Source organism: Aethalodelphis obliquidens, unplaced genomic scaffold (genome assembly GCF_003676395.1).
Source record: "Aethalodelphis obliquidens isolate GAN/ISIS:26980383/991018 unplaced genomic scaffold, ASM367639v1 scaffold59, whole genome shotgun sequence".
Lineage (NCBI taxonomy): Eukaryota > Metazoa > Chordata > Mammalia > Artiodactyla > Delphinidae > Aethalodelphis > Aethalodelphis obliquidens.
In genome coordinates this window covers 2,368,147-2,393,350 of record NW_020838003.1, presented here as the reverse complement: position 1 = coordinate 2,393,350, position 25,204 = coordinate 2,368,147, and the positions used below count along the sequence as shown (strand labels likewise).

The following is a 25,204-nucleotide window of genomic DNA, read 5'->3' as shown; positions in this document are numbered from 1 at the left end:
CACACACACACACACACACACACACACACACACACACACACACACACCAAACCTGAAGTCTTGAACCTCCTCAGTGGTTTCTTACATTTTTGATGTTAATTTCTCAGACCCATGCTTCTTCTCCCCAGTGTGGCTTTTAGAAGATGAAGCTAACAACCCCTCTAGACCACCAGCTTATAATAAAACACAGCCTGTGGCATGTGTATTCATTTACTTATCCGTCAAATATTCATATAATGCCTATTACGTTCCAGACACTGCTCTTATGTTGAGGATAACAGAAGTGACCAAAACAGAAAAAAAATCCCTCTCCTCATTAGTTTTACAGTAGTGGAGGTAGACAGAAAATAAACAAAATCTACTATATAAGAGATGGTGATAACTGGTGGGGGGATAAGGATAGGTGTACGATTTAAAATAGGACAGTCGGGGCTTCCCTGGTGGCGCAGTGGTTGAAAGTCTGCCTGCTGGTGCAGGGGACGCAGGTTCGAGCCCTGGTCTGGAAGGATCCCACATGCCGCGGAGCAACTGGGCCCGTGAGCCACAACTACTGAGCCTGCGCGTCTGGAGCCTGCCCTCCGCAACAAGAGAGGCCGCGACAGTGAGAGGCCCGTGCACCGCGATGAAGAGTGGCCCCTGCTCGCCGCAACTAGAGAAAGCCCTCGCACAGAAACAAAGACCCAACACAGCCATAAATAAATAAATAAATTTAAAAAATAAAATAAAATAAGACCGTCAAGGAAGACTTTTCATTTAGCAAGTGATATCAAGTAGAAGCCTGAGGAGGTGATGGAGTGAGCCCCACATATATCTGAGGGCACAATTTCCAAGCAAGAAGAATTGCAAAGGCAAAACTCTGAGCAGGAAATTAATTGGTAACTTGAAGAACATCAAGGAGGCCACTGCGCCTAAGCAAAGAGACCCAGTGGAAAAGAAGAGAAAAGGGCGGAAAGCTATCATCATGTAGAGTCAGTGTAGAGACTTTACTCTGAGTGAGATGTGGAAAAAGTAGTATAATGTACTTAGATGTAAAGGAGTGTCTCAATTACTGTGTTGAGCCTAGAGCAGGGGGTGAGGCAAGGGTACCTGTAAGGAGACCAGTTAAGCTATTGCAATAATCCCTATGTTGTATGCTTGTGGCTTGTACTAGTGGTATTGGGAAAGAGTCAAATTCTGGATGTACACTGAAGGTAGAGCCAACAGGTTTTGCTCATAGATTGAATGTAGGGGTGATATGGAAGAGAGGAACCATAGATGACTCTAAGGTTTCTGGCTTGAGTAAGCAGAAGGAAGAACAAGACAGAGGGAGACACAAATTTGGGATGGGGTGGAGTTCAGTTTAAAATGTGCTAAGTTTGGATTGTCTCTGCATTATCAACATGGAGACATCAGGGAGGAAGCTGACCCGAGAGCCTGGAAATTAAAGGGAAAAAAATCCAGGCTGGAGATATAAATACGTGTTTTCAACATCTAGATGGTATTACTGCATCAAGTCTATATGAGATCACCTAGAGGTAAGTTTAGATTCAGGAAGAGCAGCTCTGGGACACTGCAACATTTAGTGGTCAAAGAATTGCAGAAAATGCAGTGAAGAAGATTGAGGAGATTCAGCCAATAAGGTTGGAGGAAAATCCAGAAGCCAAGTAGAAAAATACTTCAAGGAAAAGGGAGTGATCAATTGTGTCAAGTTCTCCCGAGAGAAATCAGGTAAACTAAACATTGAGAATTGACTACTGGATTTTGCAGCATAGAAGCCACTGGTAACTTTGACTAGAGAAGTTTCTACCTTGAGTTTTTATTTATTGTTTGCTTAACTTATTTTTTCTGAGAAGTAGAAATGTTCTACAATCTCCAATTTACTATTGTATTTGTGTCAATTTGTCCTAGTGTTTCCAATCAATTTTTCTTTATATATGTCAATGAAATATCATTTGGCTCATAAATTTTCCAAACAGTTTTATCTTACTTGAACTCTCCTCTTAACAGTAAAAGATTATTTTTCCTGTTAAATGCTTTATGTTGAATTCTACTTTATCTTACTGTGATCTCTAAGTTAATACTTCTTAGAATTACACCACAATCAGGCAAAGTCCACAGATGTTCCATCAAAATTGAAAGAAAAATATAAAGGACAAAGTAACTGAGTTAGAACTGAAAGCCCATTTTATTGATCTGAGCAAATGTTTTCTCCTGCAGCAGACGCCAAAGCATGAATGTGATTTTTAGATTTCTGTTCAAAGCTAATACAATAAACAGCCTCCCTACTGGTGGACTGATCTTTTTGTCACCACTTACTGACCTTGCCCCTCTCTACTCTTTCCCCTGCCCCTACTTCCCATCCTCCATATCTCATGAGTTATCTCCTTAAAAGCTAATCACTCTGCTTAGATATTACTCTGGTCCCCTGTTACCTATAAGACATCATCCAAACCCTTTGGAATAAAACCCATGAGAATCCACTCAATCCTATATAGCTTGAATGTCTTGCTTGATCTTCCATGTCTATAGCCTTCTTTCCCACCCTATACTCCCCTAAAATCATTCATCATCATTTGTCATAGGCCATGTTTTCCTCTTTCATGTGTTTGCCTTCTCCTTTACTTGAACGGATGAATGCCCACTCATCTTCTAAGATGCTTCTTAAATGTTTGTCTCTGCCAATGTGACTTTCCCCAGTCACAATTGGTCTCACCCACCCTTTGATTCTCTCAACATGTTGTTGCCTCTATAATGGCCATAATCTTGTTGCATTGCTCTTAGTTTCTTCCTTCTTTACTGGAGCAACTAGAGGACAATGACTGCACCCAGAACAGGACCTGGGACACAGTGAATGCTCAATAAATACAAAAAATAATAATATTTTTATTATTAGAACAAAAAATAATAATAATTGATGAAAATGTTAATTATATTCAATCAACTACAGTACAGTTAACATTTATGTTTTAAAAGGTTTATGAACAAGACTAAGAAAAAAGTAGATGTTAAATTTTGAGTAATATCATTCTTGATGGATCCTATAAAAACAATAATTTCTTTTCTCATCTCCAACTTATGTGTTAGAATACTTAAATGATCATTTAATGAACAATGTGCCCTAGAAGCACCAAAAAGTGCTTCACTTGGGAACATGTTTTTAGTTCACCACGTAATATAGCCTTCAAGGTTGTAAATCCATCCTTGAGGGGCTTTAATCTCCTACAATGACCAATATTCAGTACTTTGTGACCAGAATCTGCTTCAGACAATGGTATACAAAACTCTTTGAAGAAATTATTTATAAGTGTTCATAAATAAGCAGGCTAGGAAAAAAGAAACATTTGGAGACACTTTATTTTTATGATAAGGAAATTTCACATAAAAGTCTTCATCGTTTCTTTAATTCACAAAAAGCACAAATCAGTTAGAATTAAAGGGAAAAGTTCACACCAAACAATAAAGACTTTTGGTCTTTTCTCTTCCCCCTGTAACAAGAACAAAAATATAAGCACTAATTAAATTAATAGATGCAGGATGTAACTGGTTTTATTATTTTATATTATATATATACATATATTGGTTCTATATCAGATAAACTGATAGGACGCCCTTCTAATGACATTCTCTGAAGCCTCTGAAATAACCTTAAAGAATTTTGAGTTAGTTGAATCACTAATTTAACATTGTGGGCATTATTTTGTTCCAGGGTTTTTAAAGAAGTTTTTTTTTTTTTTACTGAATTGCATTTATTTTTAAGAAAAGTATTTAATGTTAGCTCTTAGGATGTATTTAACTATGGATCAATATTTGGGGAGAATCAACATTATAGTTAGCCTTATCTGAATTTTTTGTTACCTGAAGTAATTTAAACTCCCAAAGCAGCACGAGTTTTTGAAATCAGTGCTGGACCCTGCAAATTAAAAAGAATCATCAACAAGCTAGTGAATATATAAAAAAAAAAAGAAGCAGACTCACAGATATAGAGAACAAACTAGTGGCTACCAGTGGGGAGAGGGAAGGGGGGAGGGGTAATATAGAGGTAAGGGAGCAAGAGGTACAAACTATTAGGTATAAAATAAGCTACAAGGATATATTGTACAACAGAGAATGCAGGCCATATTTTATAACAACTATAAATGGAGTATAATCTTTAAAAATTTGTGAATCACTATATTATAGAGCTGTAACATATAATATTGTACACCCACTCTACTTCAATTAAAAAAAGAAATAAATAAAAATAAAATAAATCAGTCAACAAGAATCATCAGATAAAAAAGTAGACCACTGTGCCAGTTGTACAGTTAACTCTCCACTACCTATGGGTGAATTCATTGGTTTATAGATTAACCAAGTTAAAAATAAAGATATACAACTCTGATGTCAACAAGCTAGGACAATAGAAGGCAGAAGGAAAACAACTCCACTCTTTTCAACAGGAGGTATTGTTTTTCCTATACCAATCTCCCAACTTTTACAAAGCCTCATCCCATCTCTCCCCTTTCTCTACAAATCAGTCACAGAAATTAAAAGGTTTGCAGAGAAAATACTGCTATGCTACTATTTGTTAATGTTCTCTGCATGTAAATGAACGTGTTCTCAAAACAGAGGACATTAATCTTTTTGTATCATATTTATCAGAAATGGTTTACATAAAATCTATTTTATCAGTTTTGTTTTATCTTATTTCATTATCTGTGTCCCACCCCCTCCTACCAAAAACAGACACATACTAATAAGTACACACACTCAAACCCATGTAATTACATTATCTATTGAAAAACTCAACATTTCTAAATATTATCAAATAACAAAATATCTAAACTTCTACATCATGAGATAGTCAAATAAAATTGGCAAAAAGGCTGAATTATAGAATATCTTTTTAAAATATAGTGATGCTGTATTCAAATATATTTAGTAATACAAGCTAGAGGCTTACAAAATGTAGTCAATTTACAAATCCAGCTAAAATTGCTAAATAATTATATTAAGATAATACCTAATTACTACTCTGTTAATATTCAAAGGCTTGCTCCTGAGTTGAATATATTTCCTATAAATATTCCCCCAATATCCTATGTGCACAATTAATTTGCTATTAAATCCTTTTAATCCATTTAGCTCAATTGATAAATTTTAAGCCAGGAGCTGTCTAAATTATCAGCAGTTAATTATATATTCACTTTACAGTTTTCTCCACTAGAAAATAAATCAAAATTACTAATCCTCATAATACACTCTAAAATTACACTTCTCCTAATATTTAGTGAGAAAACTGTGATTATTTTTAAATATTATAAAGTCCTCCAATCTATTTCTAAATTAAATATTTCTGGCATTATTTTAAAATTATAAATTAGTGGGATACTCTTTTCATTATTCGCTACAAAAAATTCCATACCAAGTATTCTGAGTGTAAACATGAGCTGCACATACCTCTTCCTCAAAGCAGACTTCCTGCCCTTGGCCTTGGCAGCACTTTTCCAGGAGGCCAGAGAAATCTGCAATGACGGCCTCAAGTTGTTCCTCTGTGATTTGTGGCTTTTGCTTCACAAGGTTAATGAGAAACCTATGATTTAAAACAAAACAATATAAAAGAGAAGTCTGCTATGCAATGGTCTTTTTCTAAAGCCTTCCTAAGAGAGAACTTTCAGAGCTCTGGCAACCCTTACCCTAAACCCTCATTCCATTAACCCATCACCAGACTCACCACATATATCTTGGCTAATACTTTATTAGAAAGACTGAGGCGAGAAACATGCTAAATGTTCCATTGGTCTGGACTTGTGCAGGTTATAGATGAAACACTATTTCACAGTTCCACCTTACTTATATGTAGTGAAGTAGTCTTTTTCTTATTTGCCTAAAAAATTCTTTCCAGTTCTCTCTTCTAAAATATGTCTTATCCATACTCAAAGGCTCCAACTTCCAAACCCTTGTCATTCACATTATCACACCCCTAACCTGAGCACTGTCTGTCCTAATTGCCTGTAATACTCATTTGGTAATACATTCAGGCTGGAATTAATGTTGATCCAGGGAATAGGGGAGGCTTGCCAGGCGGCATTCTTACTGTACCTAGAAACATGCCTCAGATTGTGACAGAGAAAAAAGGGATGAACAAGTTTTCCAAAATGAAGGAAGACCTTTTACAAAGTATGGGAGTATGAAAATGCATGGGAATTTGGAGAACGTGAGTTACATTGACTTGCATTACTATCATCATTACAGAATGCCTCCCACAATGAACTGAAATGTGTATTCCACTTCATAACACCCATATTGCATGGTTGAATCAAATGTTATGATTATTCTCTTCAAAGAGTAAATAGTATGGAAAAAAATTCAAAAGTGTTTATTCATTGCTTGGAATGGAAGTACCCAAGACTTACTGCAAAGATATATCCTAATTACCTGAAATAGATTGCCCCTTTTCCCTCGATCCCAAGATGCATCACAACAATAGTTTAAAAGGAGACTATTGTTACAAACAGGAAATTATCTGCCCCAGTGAATTTTTCCAGACTAGAGGCTATGAAGACTCTGAGACAAGACTATTCTGAAAGTCACTTTAAGTGCTTTGGAGTAATAATTTTCTCCTGGTGAGCCCAAGGGTGTTGGGTGTGTGAAGTAGAAATCTCCACCACTATTTAGTGTTGTCAGTCTTCTCCATGCTAGCAAATACCCATTTCTTACTGTTGCTTCATTGTTTGCAGTGCTACACCCTGAGCTTGGCACAGATCCTTATGGAAGATGAACTTGTCATCAGAGAATGGCGGAGAAACGTATGTCTCATCCACCACCAAGCTGCTGAAACATGGCCTCCTGTTGGCGTATGAAGAGGTGCAGCACTGGCCAACCCCAGGGTTTACAGGAGTCTCTTCATGTCTGATACATAAAAGTCCAATAATAAGGTCAGCCTAATTAGGAGAATGAGAAAGAAGAAAGCAAGGAGAGGGAGCATCAGTCATAGAATTGATTCAGGAAAATTGTTGCAATAGTGTTTAATGTCCAGTAACTTATAATTAATTTACAGGAAAATTTGCTGTGTGTGTAGGGATCATATGCTGCCATATTGTAGATTCTTATTTACCCATTTGTTTGGGATAAACTTCAGCATTTAGTGACCAATATTCCGCAAGTGATGTGGAAGAGAGCCACTTCAGCTATTTGTGTCAGCGATTTAAAACACATTTTCAGTTACATACAGACTTCGGAAGGGGAAAAGTCTCTGAAATCAATACGTGGCCTACATTTTCCATGTATATTTAGTTGAGCTTTCCATTTTATTTTTGGGATTCAGAGAATCACTTTCTGAAGTAAGAAACCTAACCCTTTCACATATGTACATACATACATACATACAGCTAACATGTAGTTCTAATTGTAAAGAAATAAGATGTGTGTGTGTGTGTGTGTGTGTGTGTGAGTCTGTGTGTCCTTACGGCTTTCCTAATGTAGAATTGGCCTACCTTCCACACTTCAGAGATATTTCTTAAACGCCTAACAATAACTTGTAACAAGGGCCAACATATTTTGTGGGCATACTATGTATCAGGCTAGTACTGAGTGAGTCACACGGATTACCTCGTTTAAGACGGCCATCCTAACTTTATTCTCAAATGTCAGATGAAAAGTCTCAAGCTTAGTGAGATAACTAGCTTTCCCAGAGTGACAAGACTCACAAGTGGTGACAGTGGGCTGGGAATGTAGGCAGGAGGCCGCCAGAACCTATACTCCTGAACCATTACACCATCCTGTGCCCCTGCATCCTCCCAACATGTGGGATTCAATAAATGACAAAGATGATGCTTAATCACAGGAAAGTTTCTTTTCACTTCTAACCTTTGACAAAAAATTCCAGGACATGAAGACTGACTAGCAAATGACTCCTCATCATCAAAAAGAGGAAAAGTGAAAAAAAAAAAAAGATACACAATTTTATTCACAATTGTGACTTCAAGGGAAAAAATAATAAAAAAAATTCAACCTGTAATCATATGTATGACATTAAGAAGTAAAGATTATTGGCATTACCAACCGGAAAGTCATTTTACTATTCAGAATGTGGGACCTACCTGTTCTGTATGCTGCACGCTGTCAAGGGGAATAAATTGTCCCTAATATCATCATAAAAAATTAAACTATAAAAGACAAAAACATAGGTATGGCTAAAAACAAAATAGCATATTTTAATCTGTCAAAGTTGAAGCTTTTTCTGTTTTAATATTAAAGTAGGTATTTGGTGAAATTATGAACTGAGTGATGTGTCAGTCTTTCTGTCTCCCCTGTACATAAAGCTTGCTTGTTTGTTGAATAGACTCACTGCACTTCTACCAGCCATTCTAGAAGGACAGGAAGCTTGCCCACATGCCAACCATTCAGAGCTGGGTTCTTACACCCCTTCAACTGCAAGTAATCCAACAAGTCCAGGAAAGCCATCTCCACATTGGTTTTTCCCATTTCCCCTAAATGGGAATTATAAGGCTATTTCAAGCCCAACAGGGCAGAAACAGGATGGGACTAAACAAAACACTCACCGCTCCCTCACCACAGGCCAATTGTTTGTCCTCACTGAGATGGCAACAAGTGGCTCCCGTGGTCGCCATTTTCCTGGTCAAGGTCATCAGCTCAGCTGGGGTCAGCTGAGGGGCCTTCTTGGTGTAAGCAACAAGAAACCTGAAAGAAGTATTTTTCACCAAATCTTGCTGAGTCCTTCAGGAGTCTCTGGACTCTCATTCCTTCTCAAAGACCCTCTTTTGGCATCAGGGGACATGAAATTAGCTCATTTGTTTCACCCACATGGTACCTGGACCGACGCTGGAGGTGCATTTACTCTGATAAGCATTCCCTACCCTCTTCTTACACCAACAGATCACAACGGGAAAATAAACGCTGGGCAGCAGGCTGACTCCTATTCCCAACCTCAGAAGTTTCCTCGATATGCACTTTGATCTTTTGGCGCTTTAACTACGACAGGCTATGATACAATGGGTATCTTTACTGCAAAACTCTGCACGGTTTGGGGAACCCAAAGCCAGTACCACAGATGAGGCTTCACAGGCCATCTGTTGCTCCTAAAGAGGGAGAACTGGGGAAGGCCACCTTCTGGAACTGGAAACTGGGTGATCAGATTACAAGACCTCCAGTCCAACATAGGGGCTGGAATTAGGGTAGCCATGGGTGATTAATTTAGATGGGTCTTTCCCTCACTAGTTAATGATCTTAAATCACTCAAAATACTGTTTAAAAAAGCATACGCATTTTGTAAGTAATATTCTCCTAATTTCTGGAAGAGGCCGCAGCTTCGCTTTGCCAGCGCTTGGCTCTCCTGGATATATTTCTCTAACTCTTCTTCCTGAAAATACAAGCGTTATTACATACATTTTTTTCTCTTTCTTCACACATAACTTTGTATGTAAAAATTGGCCAGTAATAGTTTATTCTATTTTGATACCAATCTTAGAGAAACCACTTTTAGAGGGTTTTTTAATATTAAAGATGAATTGTGAGAATTAAGGCAAATGAACTTTAGGGAGAATAAGTTTAAAACTTTGTGAATCACCAAGTTATTTGATGGCAGAACTCAAACTTTGGGTAAAAAGTTACAATTCTTTCTGTACAAGATTCTTGCCTTTCTGGAGTGGAGCTATTCAAAAATGAATATTATTTTTATTCTGTGCATCAAAGAACTTTTGGTTAAAACATTCTTATTTCTAAAATAAGCCAATAGTTGTTGACTACTAGTTAATCACTACTTAACAGCTAGATAGCTAGTTAGTAGATATAACTAACTAACTGCTCATTAGTAATTAGATGCTTTCAAACAAACAGCACTTTTAATGCATGATATCCATCTAGTTTTCCAGATTTTCCTTAAAAAGCTAGAGCATTTTACCCCTTTATCCTGGCATTCAGGAGGGTTTCCAGACTGTGAACATTTCTCCAATAACTCCTGATATCCTCTAGCAACTCTTAGAATTATTGGGACAGCAAGCTTAGTATGTCTTCTTGAATATTCATAAGTAAATCTGAAATATGGGTGAAAAAAATCATGTTATGGGAATTAAGAGACAAATTATTCCTGTGTTATATGGCATGCAGAAGTTAAAATGCAAATAAATAAACCTAGAAATCAAATATTATTTCAACTATACGCATGGCAAAGCTATTAATAAAAATTATAATCCCTCAAATTGTTCTAAAACGGTATTTTGTTTTCTTTTGCACTATTCACTTTCAATAATGGACGTGAAATCTATCCATACAACAAATATTTTTCCACTGCCAAGTCTGTGCAAACAATTTCTTTAAGCAGTATGGATTCAATAATGTATAAGATAAAATGTCTGACCTCTCAAAAGCAGGCATTATAGGGAGACAGAAACCAATAAGAAATAAGTCATCCAATCTTAGGTAGCGATAAATCAATGAAGAGAAATAAACCAAGGTAGACAAGAAGGAAAGGGGTGACAATTTAGAGTGTGTGGTCAAGAAAAGTCTCTTTGAGTAGCTCTTTCAGGAGAAAAACCTGGGTGAAGGAAGCCACACAAAGTGTCTGGGGGAAGATCATTCTCGGCTGAGAAAATTTCTACTGCAAAGAACCTTTCCAATTGAAGAACTGCTTCTATTAAATAAACAATTAGCTTCAGAATGTATGAATGGGTAAATTTAAAGAGAATTCTTGACTTTATTAATTGTATTCCCAGGTTGTAGAAATAGGTCATATTAGTTCTTCCTCCAATAATGTCAGTACGGGTTTCTGAAATCTGGACTTTGTTCTTGTTTGCATAATTTAATTTAGCGGTGCAAACAATGTGTGCATGTCTAATTTTAATCAACAATAGAGTAATATCCTCCAGGAATATTAAAAAGAAAATTGCACCATTCTTTTCATTACTACATTAAAAGCAGACTCAGATTTAGAAGGACCTTTGGAGATCATTAAGTATAGTGTCCTACGAGCTGCACAAATCCCTCCTCTAATAGTGTCCACTGGTACACACTGTACAATAAAGGAAAATGTGTGAACTGCTTGCTCCCCTTAAAGGCAAATAGAATGAGAACATGTCTTGTCAGTTACAACTACCATACTGCAAATGTCTCTAAATGTGTTTTTACTTCCTTAAAAAAATAAAACCTGTATTCAATAAATAGCAAATAAACTGCTACAATGAAAGCCCTTCTATCTACCATTATCTATTAAGTTATATTTGGGGGAAAAAGTTTTTAAAACATGCACAGTGAAAAAGCACATTCTTAATTATGAGCCCTTCTTATTACAAAAATATCCATATCCTATTCGGAAGTCCAATGGTGGTCTTTACATGAGTAATCCATACAGGGGTGACAATGCTTCTGATGCCAGAGAAACTGATACAAAACAAAATGCATCCTCATAAGCAAGCCAGTTAATAACAGCAGTGGTGAAAGTCTCATCAGTATAAGATAGACCCTATTCCTTATTTCCTAGTTATTTCCTCCTAACTATATTTTGGCTTAGAACATTCTAACATTATCCTCATATACTGAGTTCAGAAACCATTTCAACAACACAAAGCTGTCAGTCACATCATAATTTTTACTTGTGTGAACAGACATGTACAGAGTGTGTTACCTTGCCATGTAGAGATCTTTTTCCCTTGAAGAAAGTTGGTTGAAATCTGTCTCTCCTAAAAACCTATTTAGAGTTGGAGATAAGCCTTCAGGTTTGTCATCATTTTCTGCATGAATTATGCAATGACCAAGTTCAAGTGCGGTGGGTAATTTGCAGCATTCTGCTATTTTGCTTGACAGAATATCTTGCTGAGAACATATGTAGGACATAATTTTTTCCTGTAATAGAAAAATAAAGTCTAAGTTTTAAACATTTATTCTTTAATTCAGGACCTCGTGGCCAGTCCTAGGAAGGAAAGAAGGAAGGAAGAAGACATTTACCTTGTCTCCCATTTTAGTGCTTTCTCCCTACTCTACCTTTCCTCACTCCTTTCCACCTAGCCTTGTTTGTTCAACTCTTCTTTTCATAGTTGTCAGTAAAATCTACTATTTTATTCTAATAGCAAGCTTTTAAAAACAAAAGACAAATGTACTCCTCAAACGAAATGACATGCACGTTGATGCATATCTTTCTATTAGTACTGAAATTTGGTAGTAAACATTTGCTGTTTATATAACCCTGCAGTAACCGATTATGACCTCCAGAGGGCAGTCTATAGACAATGAAATGCACGTAAGTGGCCAGAAAGAAGCCGAGCTTACACGTAACTGTCAAAGGACTGAAAATTCTGTGCATTCTCACCAGAAACAATTAGAACCCATTATTCAGCCATTAAAATCCAACTTAGATACCATACTTTTAATTTTTTTTTTCACTTTAATGGAAAAGGGTGGTTTGAAGTCCAAACATTGAAAAAACTAAACTTTAAAAAATGAGTATACGAATTAGTAAAATAGTCAACTGAAACTGATACAACTCACATCAAAGAAAAATAAATCATTCTTATTACCATTCCTAATATGAAGGTAAATGCTTCTAAAAGGAAAAATAAACGATATAGGAAAATTTGTCTTGGAGGCAGCCCCAACTACTGACAACAAGATTCTCTGCCTGGGCCCAAAGACTCACCCTCAGGTCTCCCCTACAGCCTTGGCTTCTTGCTGGTTTTCAAGTGTATCTCAGCCAAAGTGCCGTGGACTGGCTGAAAGGAGCATTCTATCCTCACTTTCAACCTTCTGGAACCATATTCCAGCCCTGGTTTCAAGCCACCGAAATATCTAGGAAACCATATTCCAGCCCTGGTTTCAAGCCACCAAAATATCTAGGAGCAATGATTCTAAGCCTCCTTGAAGAAGAAGGTGTATCACAGGGAACCAGAGAGGGAATAATTTGGGGATAGACAGGCCTCCAACATCTAGGAAGCCTAGGGTGGCCTGAAATAGACCAATGCCACACTGCTTAAATCGCAACTGACTATGGCATGCTTGAGGATTCTGTTTTGGGGGTATTTGTTTTTGGTTTTTAATTCCCCTAGAGCCCTTATTCACACCTCTCCATGATGGCTAGCTTTTTACTGTATAGAACAATAGCTTGTGTTATTTTTTATGTTTCTTTTATTATTTTGTTGTATTCATATAATAGCTCTATGTATATGATATAGAGTGCCTTCCATGTGCCGGGCATGGCGCTGATGGCCTATCGAAATAACAGTAAACCAAAGACAGTCTCTAACCCCAATGAGGTCACATGTCTTATCTCTCTTATCAAACTATACATTTCTTAAAACCAGCTTGTGCCTTCCTAACAGGTATGCCCCACAGTGGCTAGCACATAGAAAGTATTCAATATATATTTATCAAATGAAAGCACAAATGGGTGAAAAAACAAATATATTAAAAATAGAGTTTTCCCCAAAAAATTCTGTGTGGAGACCTCCAGAGAGGTTACCATCTCCTTTAGAAGTAAGAATGAATGGGCACTGGTCTAGGAAGAGGGGCGCATCCCTTAAGGGAAAAGCAGAGTCAACAAAAGAGATTCAAGTTTTACTGTTAAGAAGTCTGTAACTTCACTCAGTCAGCTAGTTTCCACATTCTATGACCAACTCATGGCAGACACCCTTCTCCCATTTAGAATGAGAGCAAAAGAAAGAAAAGGGAGTGGGAATATCTCTTTTATAGGAGGCAAGACTCTTCACCCCATCCTGCAGACACTCCAGCACATTTCCTCTGCAGCATTCCTCGTGTACGTGGGCCACATCCACGACCAGTCTCTGAATTTCAGTAAAATTAGCTTTGGGAAACTTTTGACTCAGTTTAGTAACAGTTCTAAGGGGAAAAAAAGAATTAGAATCAATTTTGGTTATCTATCAAAATTAAATAACGACAGGAATAAAGACGCAGACACAGGGAATGGACTTGTGGACGTGGGAGGGGGAAGGGTAAGCTGGGACGAAGTGAGAGAGTGGCATGGACATATATACACTACCAAATGTAAAATAGATAGCTAGTGGGAAGCAGCCGCATAGCACAGGGAGATCAGTTCTGTGCTTTGTGACCACCTAGAGGGGTGGGATAGGGAGAGTGGGAGGGAAACGCAAGAGGGAGGAAATATGGGGATATATGTATATGTATAGCTGATTCATTTTGTTATACAGCAGAAGCTAACACAACATTGTAAAGCAATTATACTCCACAATAAAGATGTTTAAAAAACTTAAATAACATTTATAGAGTATTAGTATAGCTCCAAGGATAAAAGACCAATATGTTCTCGTTTAAAAAGAAAAGGAAAAGTGTTATGTCTTGTTAATTCTAGCCCAGTCTTTCAAGGCAGTGGCTCTATAAACTGTGATCTGGCCCTACAAAAGGTTTAGAAGTGATTTATCTTTTCCTAAAACCTTTCCTGTGAATTTTAATGATATCTATCTTTTTGCTGTTCAACCCTGATGCTGAGTATTGGGGATCATTGCTGTGAGAGGGTGGGAAAAAATTAAAAAGGATAAACAATTAAGAAATGGAAAATTCTATGAGAACGATAATCATTCTTTTACTTGGGAGAAAAAATTACTCCTTAGACTATAGGGAAGGATGCATATGTGCATATCAATGGGACAAGAAAGTGGAGCAGACTAAGCACTCAAATGTGTCATCATGCCAAGACATGTAGTGTGACCCAAAAAGGAGGTAAGAAACAAAAATTCTTATTTCTTCTGCATAGTTCATATAAATTTTAAGAGATGTCTTGGTGAGACCACTGTGGCCTAGAGCAACTGGTATTGTTGCTGCTACTGATAAAGATGGATTTTCTTTTTAAATTGAGAACATTTAAATTTAACTACTTATGGATAGCAAATGATAAATAATGTCATTATAATAAAATCTTAACTTACATTGTATTACTAAGGTAAATTTAACTAAAGCAAATCATGAATCAATCTTTAAGTTTCTAATAGAGTTGGAGGGTGAGTAAAGCATAATCTGACCTCTTCCAAGAAGAATCAGTCAGTCTTGGAACTAAATCCATGACTAAAAACTTTAATCTGTCTTCACTATGTACAATATTTTTAAATGTGTCATTTAACAAGCAAACAAATAAATAAACTTTAAATGCATGCACTTAATACTCTTCAATTAGCAGGTCAGATGTTTTTCTAGGCTAGAAATGTTTCAGCATAAAAGTTGAAGAGTACTTTAATTACAGTTATGTAATTTAAAATTTCCTAGTAGCCATATTAAAATGTAAAAAGGAACAGGTTAAACTTACTTTAATATATGTTTTTTAACCCAATATATCAAAAATAATATCATTTCAATATGTAATCAACATTAAAACTTTTTTTTAACCATTTTTTATTGAAGTATAGTTAATTTACAGTGTTGTGTTAGTTTCAGGTGTGCAGCAAAGTGATTCAGTTATATATATATATATATATATATCTGAATATATATATTCTTTTTCAGATTCTTTTCCATTATAGGTTATTACAAGATACTGAATATAGTTTCCTGTGTTATACAGTAGGTCCTTGTTGTTTATAACATTCAAACCTATTAATGAGATATTGTACATTTTCTTTTTCATACTAAGTCTTTGAAATCAGGTTTTACACTTAGAACACAGTTCCTCATTTGCACTAGCCACATTTCAAATGCTCAGGAGCTTCGTGTGGCTAGTAGCTGCCATACTGGCTAGTGGGGCTCTAAACCACTGGTAATTCTGATTCCTATGCTTGACCTCAAAGTCTCAGTTGTCAGGACACAGACAATTAGAGATCACTGACATAGCAGACAAGTAGGTGTAAGGGAAATAAATGATGACAAGGATCACCAGCTGTATAAAAATAAATAAATAAAATAAAATGAAAAAAAAAATGAAAGAAAAATCATGAAAAGGATCTAGAAAAACTTTGTTCTGATGACCAGTAGTGTGGTCTTGGGTAAACTGTTTTAATCTGTCTGGACCTCGGGTTACTCATGTGTAAAAATGAAGAGGTTGAACTACCTGATTCAATTGTTTGGGCTTTTTTTTTTTTTTTTTTTTTACGGTGTGCGGGCCTCTCACTGCCGTGGCCTCTCCCGTTGCGGAGCACAGGCTCCGGACGCCCAGGCCCAGCGGCCACGGCTCACGGGTCCGGCCGCTCCGCGGCACGCGGGATCCTCCCGGACCGGGGCACGAACCCGCGTCCCCCGCATCGGCAGGCGGACTCTCAACCACTGCGCCACCAGGGAAGCCCTGGGCTTTTTTTTTTAATATTCCTCTCATCCTAACAACAAAGATAGATAGATGAGATAGGGATAAATTAGATAGATGAAAGATAGATAGATGATAGATTAGATAGATAGATAGATAGATAGAATCAAGGGAAAAGAGAAAAGGCAAATATGCTAAGTGTAAGAGTTAATGCAGTCAGTTGAAAAACTCCAAATTTGCCTCTGAGCTTTTTAGCAGCTGGGACAAGAAAACAGACTTCAGTGAGTTACATGCTTTCAGCAGTTCGGAAAATACATGCCAGTTCTTCAGAAATGACTATTTTGTTTTCCTCTGGACAATGGATTCTAATATTATTGCCTCAAGTGAATATTTTCATAAAAAGCAACAATTGACACAATGGACTTTTATAGGAAGATTAGGAAGCAGAGTTAATGTAAAGAATTTCTTGTTAAGCCAGAAATTTTAAATGATACTTAGAGAAGGCTAATCTACCTTGTAGAGAATCTAGGAAAATGTGGTATATCTGCTTAAGATCATTCCATCAACTTAAAAAAAAACAGTTTAATAACATCTGGAGATCATAGATCAAAACCATTGTGTCGGGTACTGGGAAGAAAGCAAACTTGTTACAAGAACCTTAAAATCTCTTACAGATATAAAGCATACAAACAAGCACAAATGAAAAGAGAAACAACTGGAATTTTTGAGCACTTCTTTTAGACTATAACACACATCAAAAAGCATATATCTCAATGAACTAATGCATAAAAAATAATAAACGGTAATACTTCTCTAAAAAAAAAAAGTGTAGTATAATTATGAGGTGTAAATTGATTGCAGTCCAGAACTTGAGTATCTAGAAGAATAGGTAAAAAGCATAAATCTCCAAAGTCTTCTCAAGTGTTATCTCATGTAGACTTTAATAAGTGTTAAACAGCAGACTGATCTGTTCCTCCCAATCCTAGGATTTCATGATTCTAATCACATTAGCTGTCATCAAAGGAGACTTCATTCTCTACAACAGTAACAATGTGAAAAATGGACTCAAACTGCAAAATGGGAGTTTTGCAGATCTCACCTTCTTCCCTAGATAGAGCTTAAACTTACATGGCTCGGAAGGTTCGGGGTCCAAACTTTCTCATTACTGCACAGATATGTTGATTTAACAAGCTGCTTTCTCTTAATTCTTTTGTAATTGATGCTGCCTAGATAGAAAAATGAGGTGTCAAGAAAGGATGTATTTTCCCTTATAGGCTCTAATAATTAGAAAAACAACAGATACAACTAAAACATGAAACTCTAAAAATTTTTGCTAAAACTTATAAATGCAATATATCTTTGCAGAACTTTATTCATTCTTTCTTTTAGATGGGTTTATATACATCTATGCCAGGTAGAATTATTAAAAATATCTTGAGGACTTCCCTGGTGGCGCAGTGGTTGAGAGTCCACCTGCCGATGCAGGGGACATGGGTTCGTGCCCCGGTCTGGGAAGATCCCACATGCCGCGGAGCGGCTAGGCCCGTGAGCCATGGCCGCTGAGCTTGCGCGTCCGGAGCCTGTGCTCCGCAACGGGAGAGGCCACAACAGTGAGAGGCCCGCGTACCGCAAAAAAAAAAAAAAAAAAAAAAAAAAAATCTTGAAACAGAAACACTTGTAACTTTCATACTTGAGATAATGAATAAACAACTGTAATTTTGAACAAATCGAAGCCTGATAATTTCTTAAATGTCTTCTCAGTAACAAAACGTAAGATTGCATCACAGCCTGACATTCTGGGAATAGTCACAGTTCTTAGGAATTTTGTTATAGGACTTCAGGCAGCAAGTAATTCATCGTGGATGTTGTCCTAGCTCTCCAAAACCTAAGAAAACTATTTGCATCTCTAAACCTAAGTTTCCTTGTTTGTTAAATGACAATAACACTTACACCTCAAATTTGTTCTAAGGTTTAAAAGAAATAATAAATATAAAGCACTTATCATACTTCTCGTTCACCTTTTTTCTTTTCTGCTCTTTTTCCTTCTGCCCCATCTTCTTTCACTTGCTTCCTTCACCTCTTACTCTGTTCTCTTTCATTTATGTTATCACCTCTACCTCTGTCTTTATCGCACCAAACTCATTTCCTTAATAATAAAATGATTGTTGGCTGAATGAATGGATAAAGGAATGAATAAAAAAAGAGCAAACCCAGGGTTTTTACCCAAAGAATAACAGAGTGCTGAAATATGCTCTATTCTGAAAATGATACTCTGCCCACAAAGCATATTTCCATTTTTAACTTTGTTTGGTTTTAGTAAGTCATAGCCAGATTGAAGGTATTAGTTCAGATAGCCACACAAATACAACACCTTTGTTTGGAAGCATTCAACTGCATTTTCGGCTTTGCAGCAAGGTGGAATTACTTTGTCATATTGAGCAGCCAAAGAAAGAATTGTAGGTGCATATAGGAAGGGGTGCCTTCTTGCTATCTCATAGACGTATCTGTGAAATGAAAAGGATCAGTAAGATTTACAAACACATTAAAATAGGACTGCTACTGCTTGGAACTGGACTCTGGAATTGTTTAAAGATTCAGAAAATAGTCATATTGTTTTCCACTTGCTGTCAAAATTTTCCTCACTAAAGATCCTCCAAGAAAAGGAAAAATCTATTATGAGATTATAAGAGTAAACTAGGCAAAAACACTGACTATGATTCTTATGAAAGTATCCTTTTCAATAAGCCTACACAGATATGTTTCAGAGGTCAACAAGGCCAGACTTCCACTAAGTAAAAGAGAAAGGTGGAGTCTTTTTTCTCATCAGTGCAGAACGAGATTATCCACCCTGGCAGTCAACATAGCAGAGACGTTCTAAGGGCAACCTCTATATTTCTCTGGATTAGGCAGCAACGTGGAAGGTAGAAGTGATTAAGAGTTAAACACAGGCTTCCCCAACAGAGAACCTGGGTTCAAATCCCAGCTTGGGAATGTACTAGTGGTCTGCCCTCAACCAATTGTCTTAGCCATCTAAGCTTCAATTTCTTCATCTGCAAAGTAGGAAGAAGAAAGGGAATGAAGAGAAAGACGACAAGGAGATGATAGGCTGTTTGTGAGCATTAATATGCTCATACGTGCCAGGCACACATGTTCCTAAAACATCCTAAATGCTCAATAAATGTTAGACATGCTTATGTACCTTAAACATTCCTGGATCGCTAACATTTTCTATTTTCAGGCAATTTGGTGAACACAAAACACCAAATATTTGGCTCTAGAAGGAGTCATTTTGTGCCACACTGATATATTCTTGGGCAAGCTAAAATTAGAGAGAAAAAACAAGGTGTATCTAAGAGACTAAAGGAAAAACTGGTGGGTCTCCTGTGTGGTCTATACCCATCTATCTACGTGCTGTGGAGACAAAGTTACACTTAATGTTTCTCACCTAATCTCGTAGGTCAGGAGCTCAGCAGATGCCACACCAAACATTATTTCTCCATGTTTTAGAATACAGCCACAAATTGCAGAATTTGTAGACTCTGCTCGGTACTGCACTCTTTCTGGGGTCTTATCTACCTTTAAAATCGGATCCTTACCGGTTCATAAATAGCTCCCTGTCTTCTTCATATGCTTTACAACTTGTGACAGGTTCTGGAACTTGGAAAGGTGGGATGGATGCTGGAACGGCCTTTTTGTGTGCTAGGAAACAGTCATGTCTTTCCTCTCCACTTTGGCTGCAGCAGTCTGAAAGCCCATACTTTCCAGGAATTTCCTTTTCATGGCAAATTTCTTCCAGAAAGGCAGATACCTGTAAGATTTATTTTTAATGAAAGACAACTAACTTTACCTAAAAATGCTGTAAAACACATGAAAAGTTTTCTAATATTTAAAGTCAGAACGGTAGATTAGGAAAATAATTCCCCCTACAAATTCCAATATATTTAGTTTCAGCCTGATGGGATAGCTTTCTTTTATGTGTTTGGAAAACGGAATTTAGTTTTCAACCTTAAATAATACACATGCCTATTAGACAAAATTATTTTCTCTTAAAAGGAGGACATAGATGCTCCATCTGGCATTCTTATTATGAGACACTAATATAAAATTGGATATTATTTTCACATAAAAATCAAAATATATTGAAACTGAATAAAAATAGCTTCAAATACTTTTAATGGGTCTAATTATAGATTTAGCTAAAATGTTTTAGGGAATTCCCTGGCAGTCCAGTTGTTAGGACTTGGAGTTTTCATTGCTGTGGCCTGGGTTCAATCCCTGGTTGGGGAACTAAGATCAAAAAAAAAGAGAGAGTTTTAAAATGTACATTGTAAATGCTTAAAATCTTTCTTGTTTGCCTTAGCTTTACCAAAATCAGGTGATGACACCACTAGTCTGATGAATGCCTCTGAGGAATACGTGTGTTTCATTCATCTCAGGAAACTTTTAATTTAGCTTTTATAACTGCTAATATTTAGAGAATCCTGGAAATCTTAACTAAGACTTCCAGTTCCCAATCCACCTAAAAAATCATGCCTTTAAGTTTACAATGGTAAATCACTAATCTGTAACATCACCTTGGATGTCTCATTGGATGTAAAGTTGCAATATAAAATATATTTTGCTTATTTCACATGTCAAGCTAAAAATAGAGATGCCTATAAGGGATTTTTATTTAAGTCATCAATTTCAGAGTTGTAAAGTACTTTATATCTTTAAAAGGGCGTCTCCTTTGCAATATTGCAGATACATCATTTTTTGGCTACTTCACGAGCTCCATCATGACAGAGGATTCTCTGGGCATTTTGTCCCAGAACTGGTAGCTCTAATCATTTTAAAGTTCTTAATTCTTTTCTATATTGAGATAATAATAAACACTAATAACTGTTATTTATTAATCTGTTACATTAGGATATCCTATAATAAAAAAAGTAGTCACTGTTTATCTGAAATTCAAATTTAAGAGGGCTTCATATTTTGTTGTCGTTTGTTTGTTAAATCCGTCAACCCTAATCTATGCTATGCACCTCACATTCACTAGTGTATAGTATAATGAAGTCACTAAGGGTGTTAGTTCTGGAGCCAGATGACATAATTTAAATCCTGGTTCTGGACTCCCTTAAGAAAGTTGTTTAACCTCTCTGTGTCTCATCTTCTCCAACTGGAATATTAGCATCTATCTCCTAGGATTATGATAAAGATTTAATAAATTAATATTTGCAAGCAAAGCTGATATTCTACCAATGAGCCCCAGCCAGGGTCTCTTGGCTCACTGGACATTGATTCTGATTCATCAATGCTATGCTCCATGTCACAAAGTATTTTGATTATCAATGGATATGTAACAGTCCTGAGAATAATGCCTGTCACATTGTGTGCTTAATAAAAATTAACCCCTGCTACCATTATCATATCAATCTCCATGACAACCCAGAAATGGAAGCTATTATTATTCCTCACTTTATATATAAGGAAACTAAATCTCAATGAAGTTAAGTAATACGCCCATGGTCACCCAGATACTCTGATTTCAGAACCTTAGCTCTTAGTCACCATGCTTATATTGTCTCTTTACAATAGACACCCACTGTTTTCTCCTCTGCTCTCTCCAGCAAATTAGAATTAACCTAAACCTCCTTTCATAAAACAGGTCTTGAGATATTTAAATGTATTTATTTCTTATGCAGTCCCTGCATCTTCTCTTCTGCATGCTGAGTTTTGGTCAAATATCACAGTGCTTTTTAAAAAAATTATTATTATTCACTCACCTGGTTTTCTAAACACCCTGCAGGCTGCTCACTGCCAGTGGATTTCTCTATTACAGTCAATACATCTTTCACCATTTGACTTACTTCCTTGTAAGTGGCCTCTTGAACAAACTGGGCAAAAAATATGGTAGCTCTGAAACAAAAATACATATGAATGCTTAAGGAACAGACATATCAATCTTTTTCTCAAGGTTAGTTTTTGTTTGTTTTTATTGTCTGTTATGTTGTGACCTGTTTAGGGGATGACTTTTGCTAAAAAAGTATGTGAAATTTTAGCCGTCCAGGAAGAAATGTCTGTCTTCTTGTCCCCTTCCCCCATAAATATACATATATCTGTTAACAATGAAAATAAGTGGATTTCCCCTAAGAGTGGTTCCTCCTTTTGTGGTCATCCACCCACTGCAATGTCTCCATAATTGAAGGTATTTATATCCTTTGTAGTTTTTTGTTTTTTGTTTTTTTTAAGCAAAGAATTGGTCATTAGACCTCTACCTGTGTCTACTACCAGCATGATCAAGGTCTGATCATGGATTGACCCAAAGCAATGCTTCTGCAGGTTTCTGTGTGCAACCAGTATCTGTAACACACGACTTTAAATTCCTTATTAGAAACTTCAGAAGTGTGGGACAGAAAGATATCATTCAAGAGAACAACATACCTTCTACAAATAACCAAAAATAGAACATTTTACCTCCAACTATTTGCTACTAGAATTAAATAGTATTCAGAATAGAGAATATGGTAATGTCATCCTATTGGTATTGATGAGAAAAATTCCTGAATTCATACATAGTTGCCATCAATCAGACATTATTCTTCAGTTTCTAAAATCTGATTTTGTTTGTCCCATCTCTTTACAAGGAATCTAGAGTTTGGGGTTAACATCTAAGGCATGGAGTAACAGTCCAACTTCTTCAATATCAATTTGATATTCAACATAAATAACTTTTCTTAGCATTGTCTAGTTTGCTTTCACACTTTTAAAAACTCATAGGGCTATGCAACTTTATTCAATTACCTAACTAAAATTTTCATTGCTTTGCATATTTAAAGTGCATTTATACAAGCAAAACTTACAGGTCAACTAAATTCATCTCTGCAGAGCATGGGGAAGAATCCAATATGGAAGCTGGAAAGCAAGATAAACTTCATGAGAAATGATATTTTCAACTGCAATCAGGAAAGTAATCGTTGTTAGATGTAAATGTTTGTGTCTAAGTTAAAACTATACAATTTTAGAACTGAGAGGACATTAGGAATCATGTATCCAAGCATCTTAATTTTGTACTTGAGAAAACTAAGAAACTAAGGAATAAAGTTAATGAGAATAATTTATAGTAGACTTAACACTAACATTCAGATTTTATATCTTCCAATTTCTTGGAACCATTGAACCATTCACAGGTAACGTTAAGCACTGCCATGATTTTGTAAAACTCTTGTACTCTTATAAATACACAAGTTTATCATTCATTTAATGATATTCACCAATTAAATACTTTTCCTCTGTGTCGAACAGTAAGTATGATAAATAAATCAAGGCAAATGAATAAAAGCAAATTTAAGAATTTCCATATAGGAAAAAGACAAGAGAAAAGCACAAAATATCTTACCTATTCCATATGCATTTTTTTGCATTGTTCTGGATTCAGTAAAATTTAGTAGAAAAATTAAAAAAATTGATACCTCCCACTTCATGGTTGCTAGCTATTTCGTTGTTGGTGATGATGATGGGGACAGAATATTGAAAATCATGCTGAAATTCTTTTATAGTCTTCTCTAGCAATGCCTGTTAACTAGTAATCTTCTGTTGGTATATCTGTTACTTTATTTCCTTATGTTCCAAATGGGATGACTTGCTAATAATTAACAGCACAGGGATTATTTGTGTTTTATGTTCAAGGACACAGACCTCTTTTGGGTGGAAAAAGGGGGAAAAACTTGCAAATTCATTCCATTTTGCAAATATAACAAATATTCCTCTCAAACTACAGAGTATTCAAGGAGGTGACTTTTCCCTAAATTGCACAACAGAAGTTAACAGGGCCATAGACAAAAGACGTCAGACTTTGTATGAAATTCAACTAAATGCACTAACTCATTACTGCCATATTATCAGTAGGGCAGTACAGTGTCATGGTGCAACATGAGGGCTTGGGGACCAGGGTTGAATTTTTGCCCTACCACTTATTAGCTACATAACTTTGGATGAGTTGTTTAATTTTTCTGAACTTTATTTTCATCATCTATAAAATAATGAGAGTGAAAGAATTCTTTCATGATTAAATAAATTAATGAGTTGAAATGGCTAAGAATAGGGCCTTTTGCAGAATGGCACTTAATAGATGGGAGTTTTATTTATTCACTCAACAAAAAGAGGAAGTCTGCATACCAGGCACTGTTCTTTGATGGAAATAATCAGCAACAAGAAACAGGTACCACCCCTGTTCTCACTGAGTTTACGATATAACAGGAGAGACAGACAGTTATTATCAGCAATCACAACACGGTGTGATAGATGCAGTGATAAGTAGAGTAAGAAGAGGAACACCTGACATTTTTGGAGGGAGTCAGGGTAGGCTTCCTGGAGGAAGCAACCTCTTAGTGGGGACCAGTAGAAAAACTGAAGGTGGGCCAAACAAAGAGGGAGGGAAGTGTCCAAAGCAAATTTAGAAAGCCGTGGAAAGGCCCACTAGTGAGGGCCAGCACAGTGTATTTAAGGAACTGGAAGAAATGCAACTGCAATCAGATACAAAGTTTAAAGATGAGGAAACTTACTCTATAAAGGGAATTTCTGGCAAAGTGAGCGGGGCCACATCTCAAAGACCTTTTAAATCAAGTTTACACTTCATCCTAAAATAACAGAGACTACAAAAGGGTGCTAATAAAAATCACATTTGTGCTTTGAAACCATCTCTTTGTTATAAAAGGAGACAAGATTGTGATAAGGAGAACTGTTAGGAAGTTTTTAGAATAATATGGTCCAGTAAGTGCCCTGGATGAGGGTAGTGCTAACAGGAATGAGAGTTGTGGATGAATGTAAGTGATATGAATGAGTTAAAACCAAAAGGACGTACTTACTGAATGTGTGTTTAGTTTTGCATATATCGAAGCTTAAGGCAGAGTGACCAGTCCACTCTGGTTTATGCCTGTTAACTTAGTGTAATTATTAAGCAGAACACCCTGGTTTGCAAGTTTGAAGTAAGACCTCCACTAGAGAAGCTGATGGGCCGTTGAATAGTACTTCTTAACCTCTGCAACAAGATCAAAG

General features: G+C 36.5%; 1 protein-coding gene across 1 annotated transcript; it reads right to left on the bottom strand.

The window, feature by feature from the left end:
* Positions 1 to 3,316: 3,316 nt before the first annotated feature.
* AFP (alpha fetoprotein) lies at positions 3,317 to 23,724 on the bottom strand. The gene is made up of 15 exons (XM_027087636.1): positions 23,547 to 23,724; positions 23,011 to 23,062; positions 21,934 to 22,066; positions 19,765 to 19,976; positions 18,540 to 18,672; positions 17,297 to 17,394; positions 13,674 to 13,803; positions 11,600 to 11,817; positions 9,881 to 10,013; positions 9,243 to 9,340; positions 8,523 to 8,661; positions 6,679 to 6,902; positions 5,419 to 5,551; positions 3,835 to 3,889; positions 3,317 to 3,464 (listed from the first exon to the last, which is right to left on the bottom strand). Exons 1-14 carry the CDS (start codon positions 23,629 to 23,631, stop codon positions 3,845 to 3,847), a joined length of 1,833 nt encoding a protein of 610 aa, XP_026943437.1. The 5' UTR covers positions 23,632 to 23,724; the 3' UTR covers positions 3,317 to 3,464; positions 3,835 to 3,844.
* Positions 23,725 to 25,204: the final 1,480 nt, after the last annotated feature.

Coding starts and splice junctions, on each gene's coding strand:
- AFP (XM_027087636.1), bottom strand. CDS start 23,631: ATGAAGTGGGAGGTATCAATTTTTTTAATTTTTCTACTAAATTTTACT. Junction 22,067..23,010: donor GAGATGAATTTAGTTGACCT/GTAAGTTTTGCT, acceptor TTTTTGTTTCAG/AGCTACCATATTTTTTGCCC. Junction 19,977..21,933: donor CAGGGTGTTTAGAAAACCAG/GTGAGTGAATAA, acceptor TAAATCTTACAG/GTATCTGCCTTTCTGGAAGA.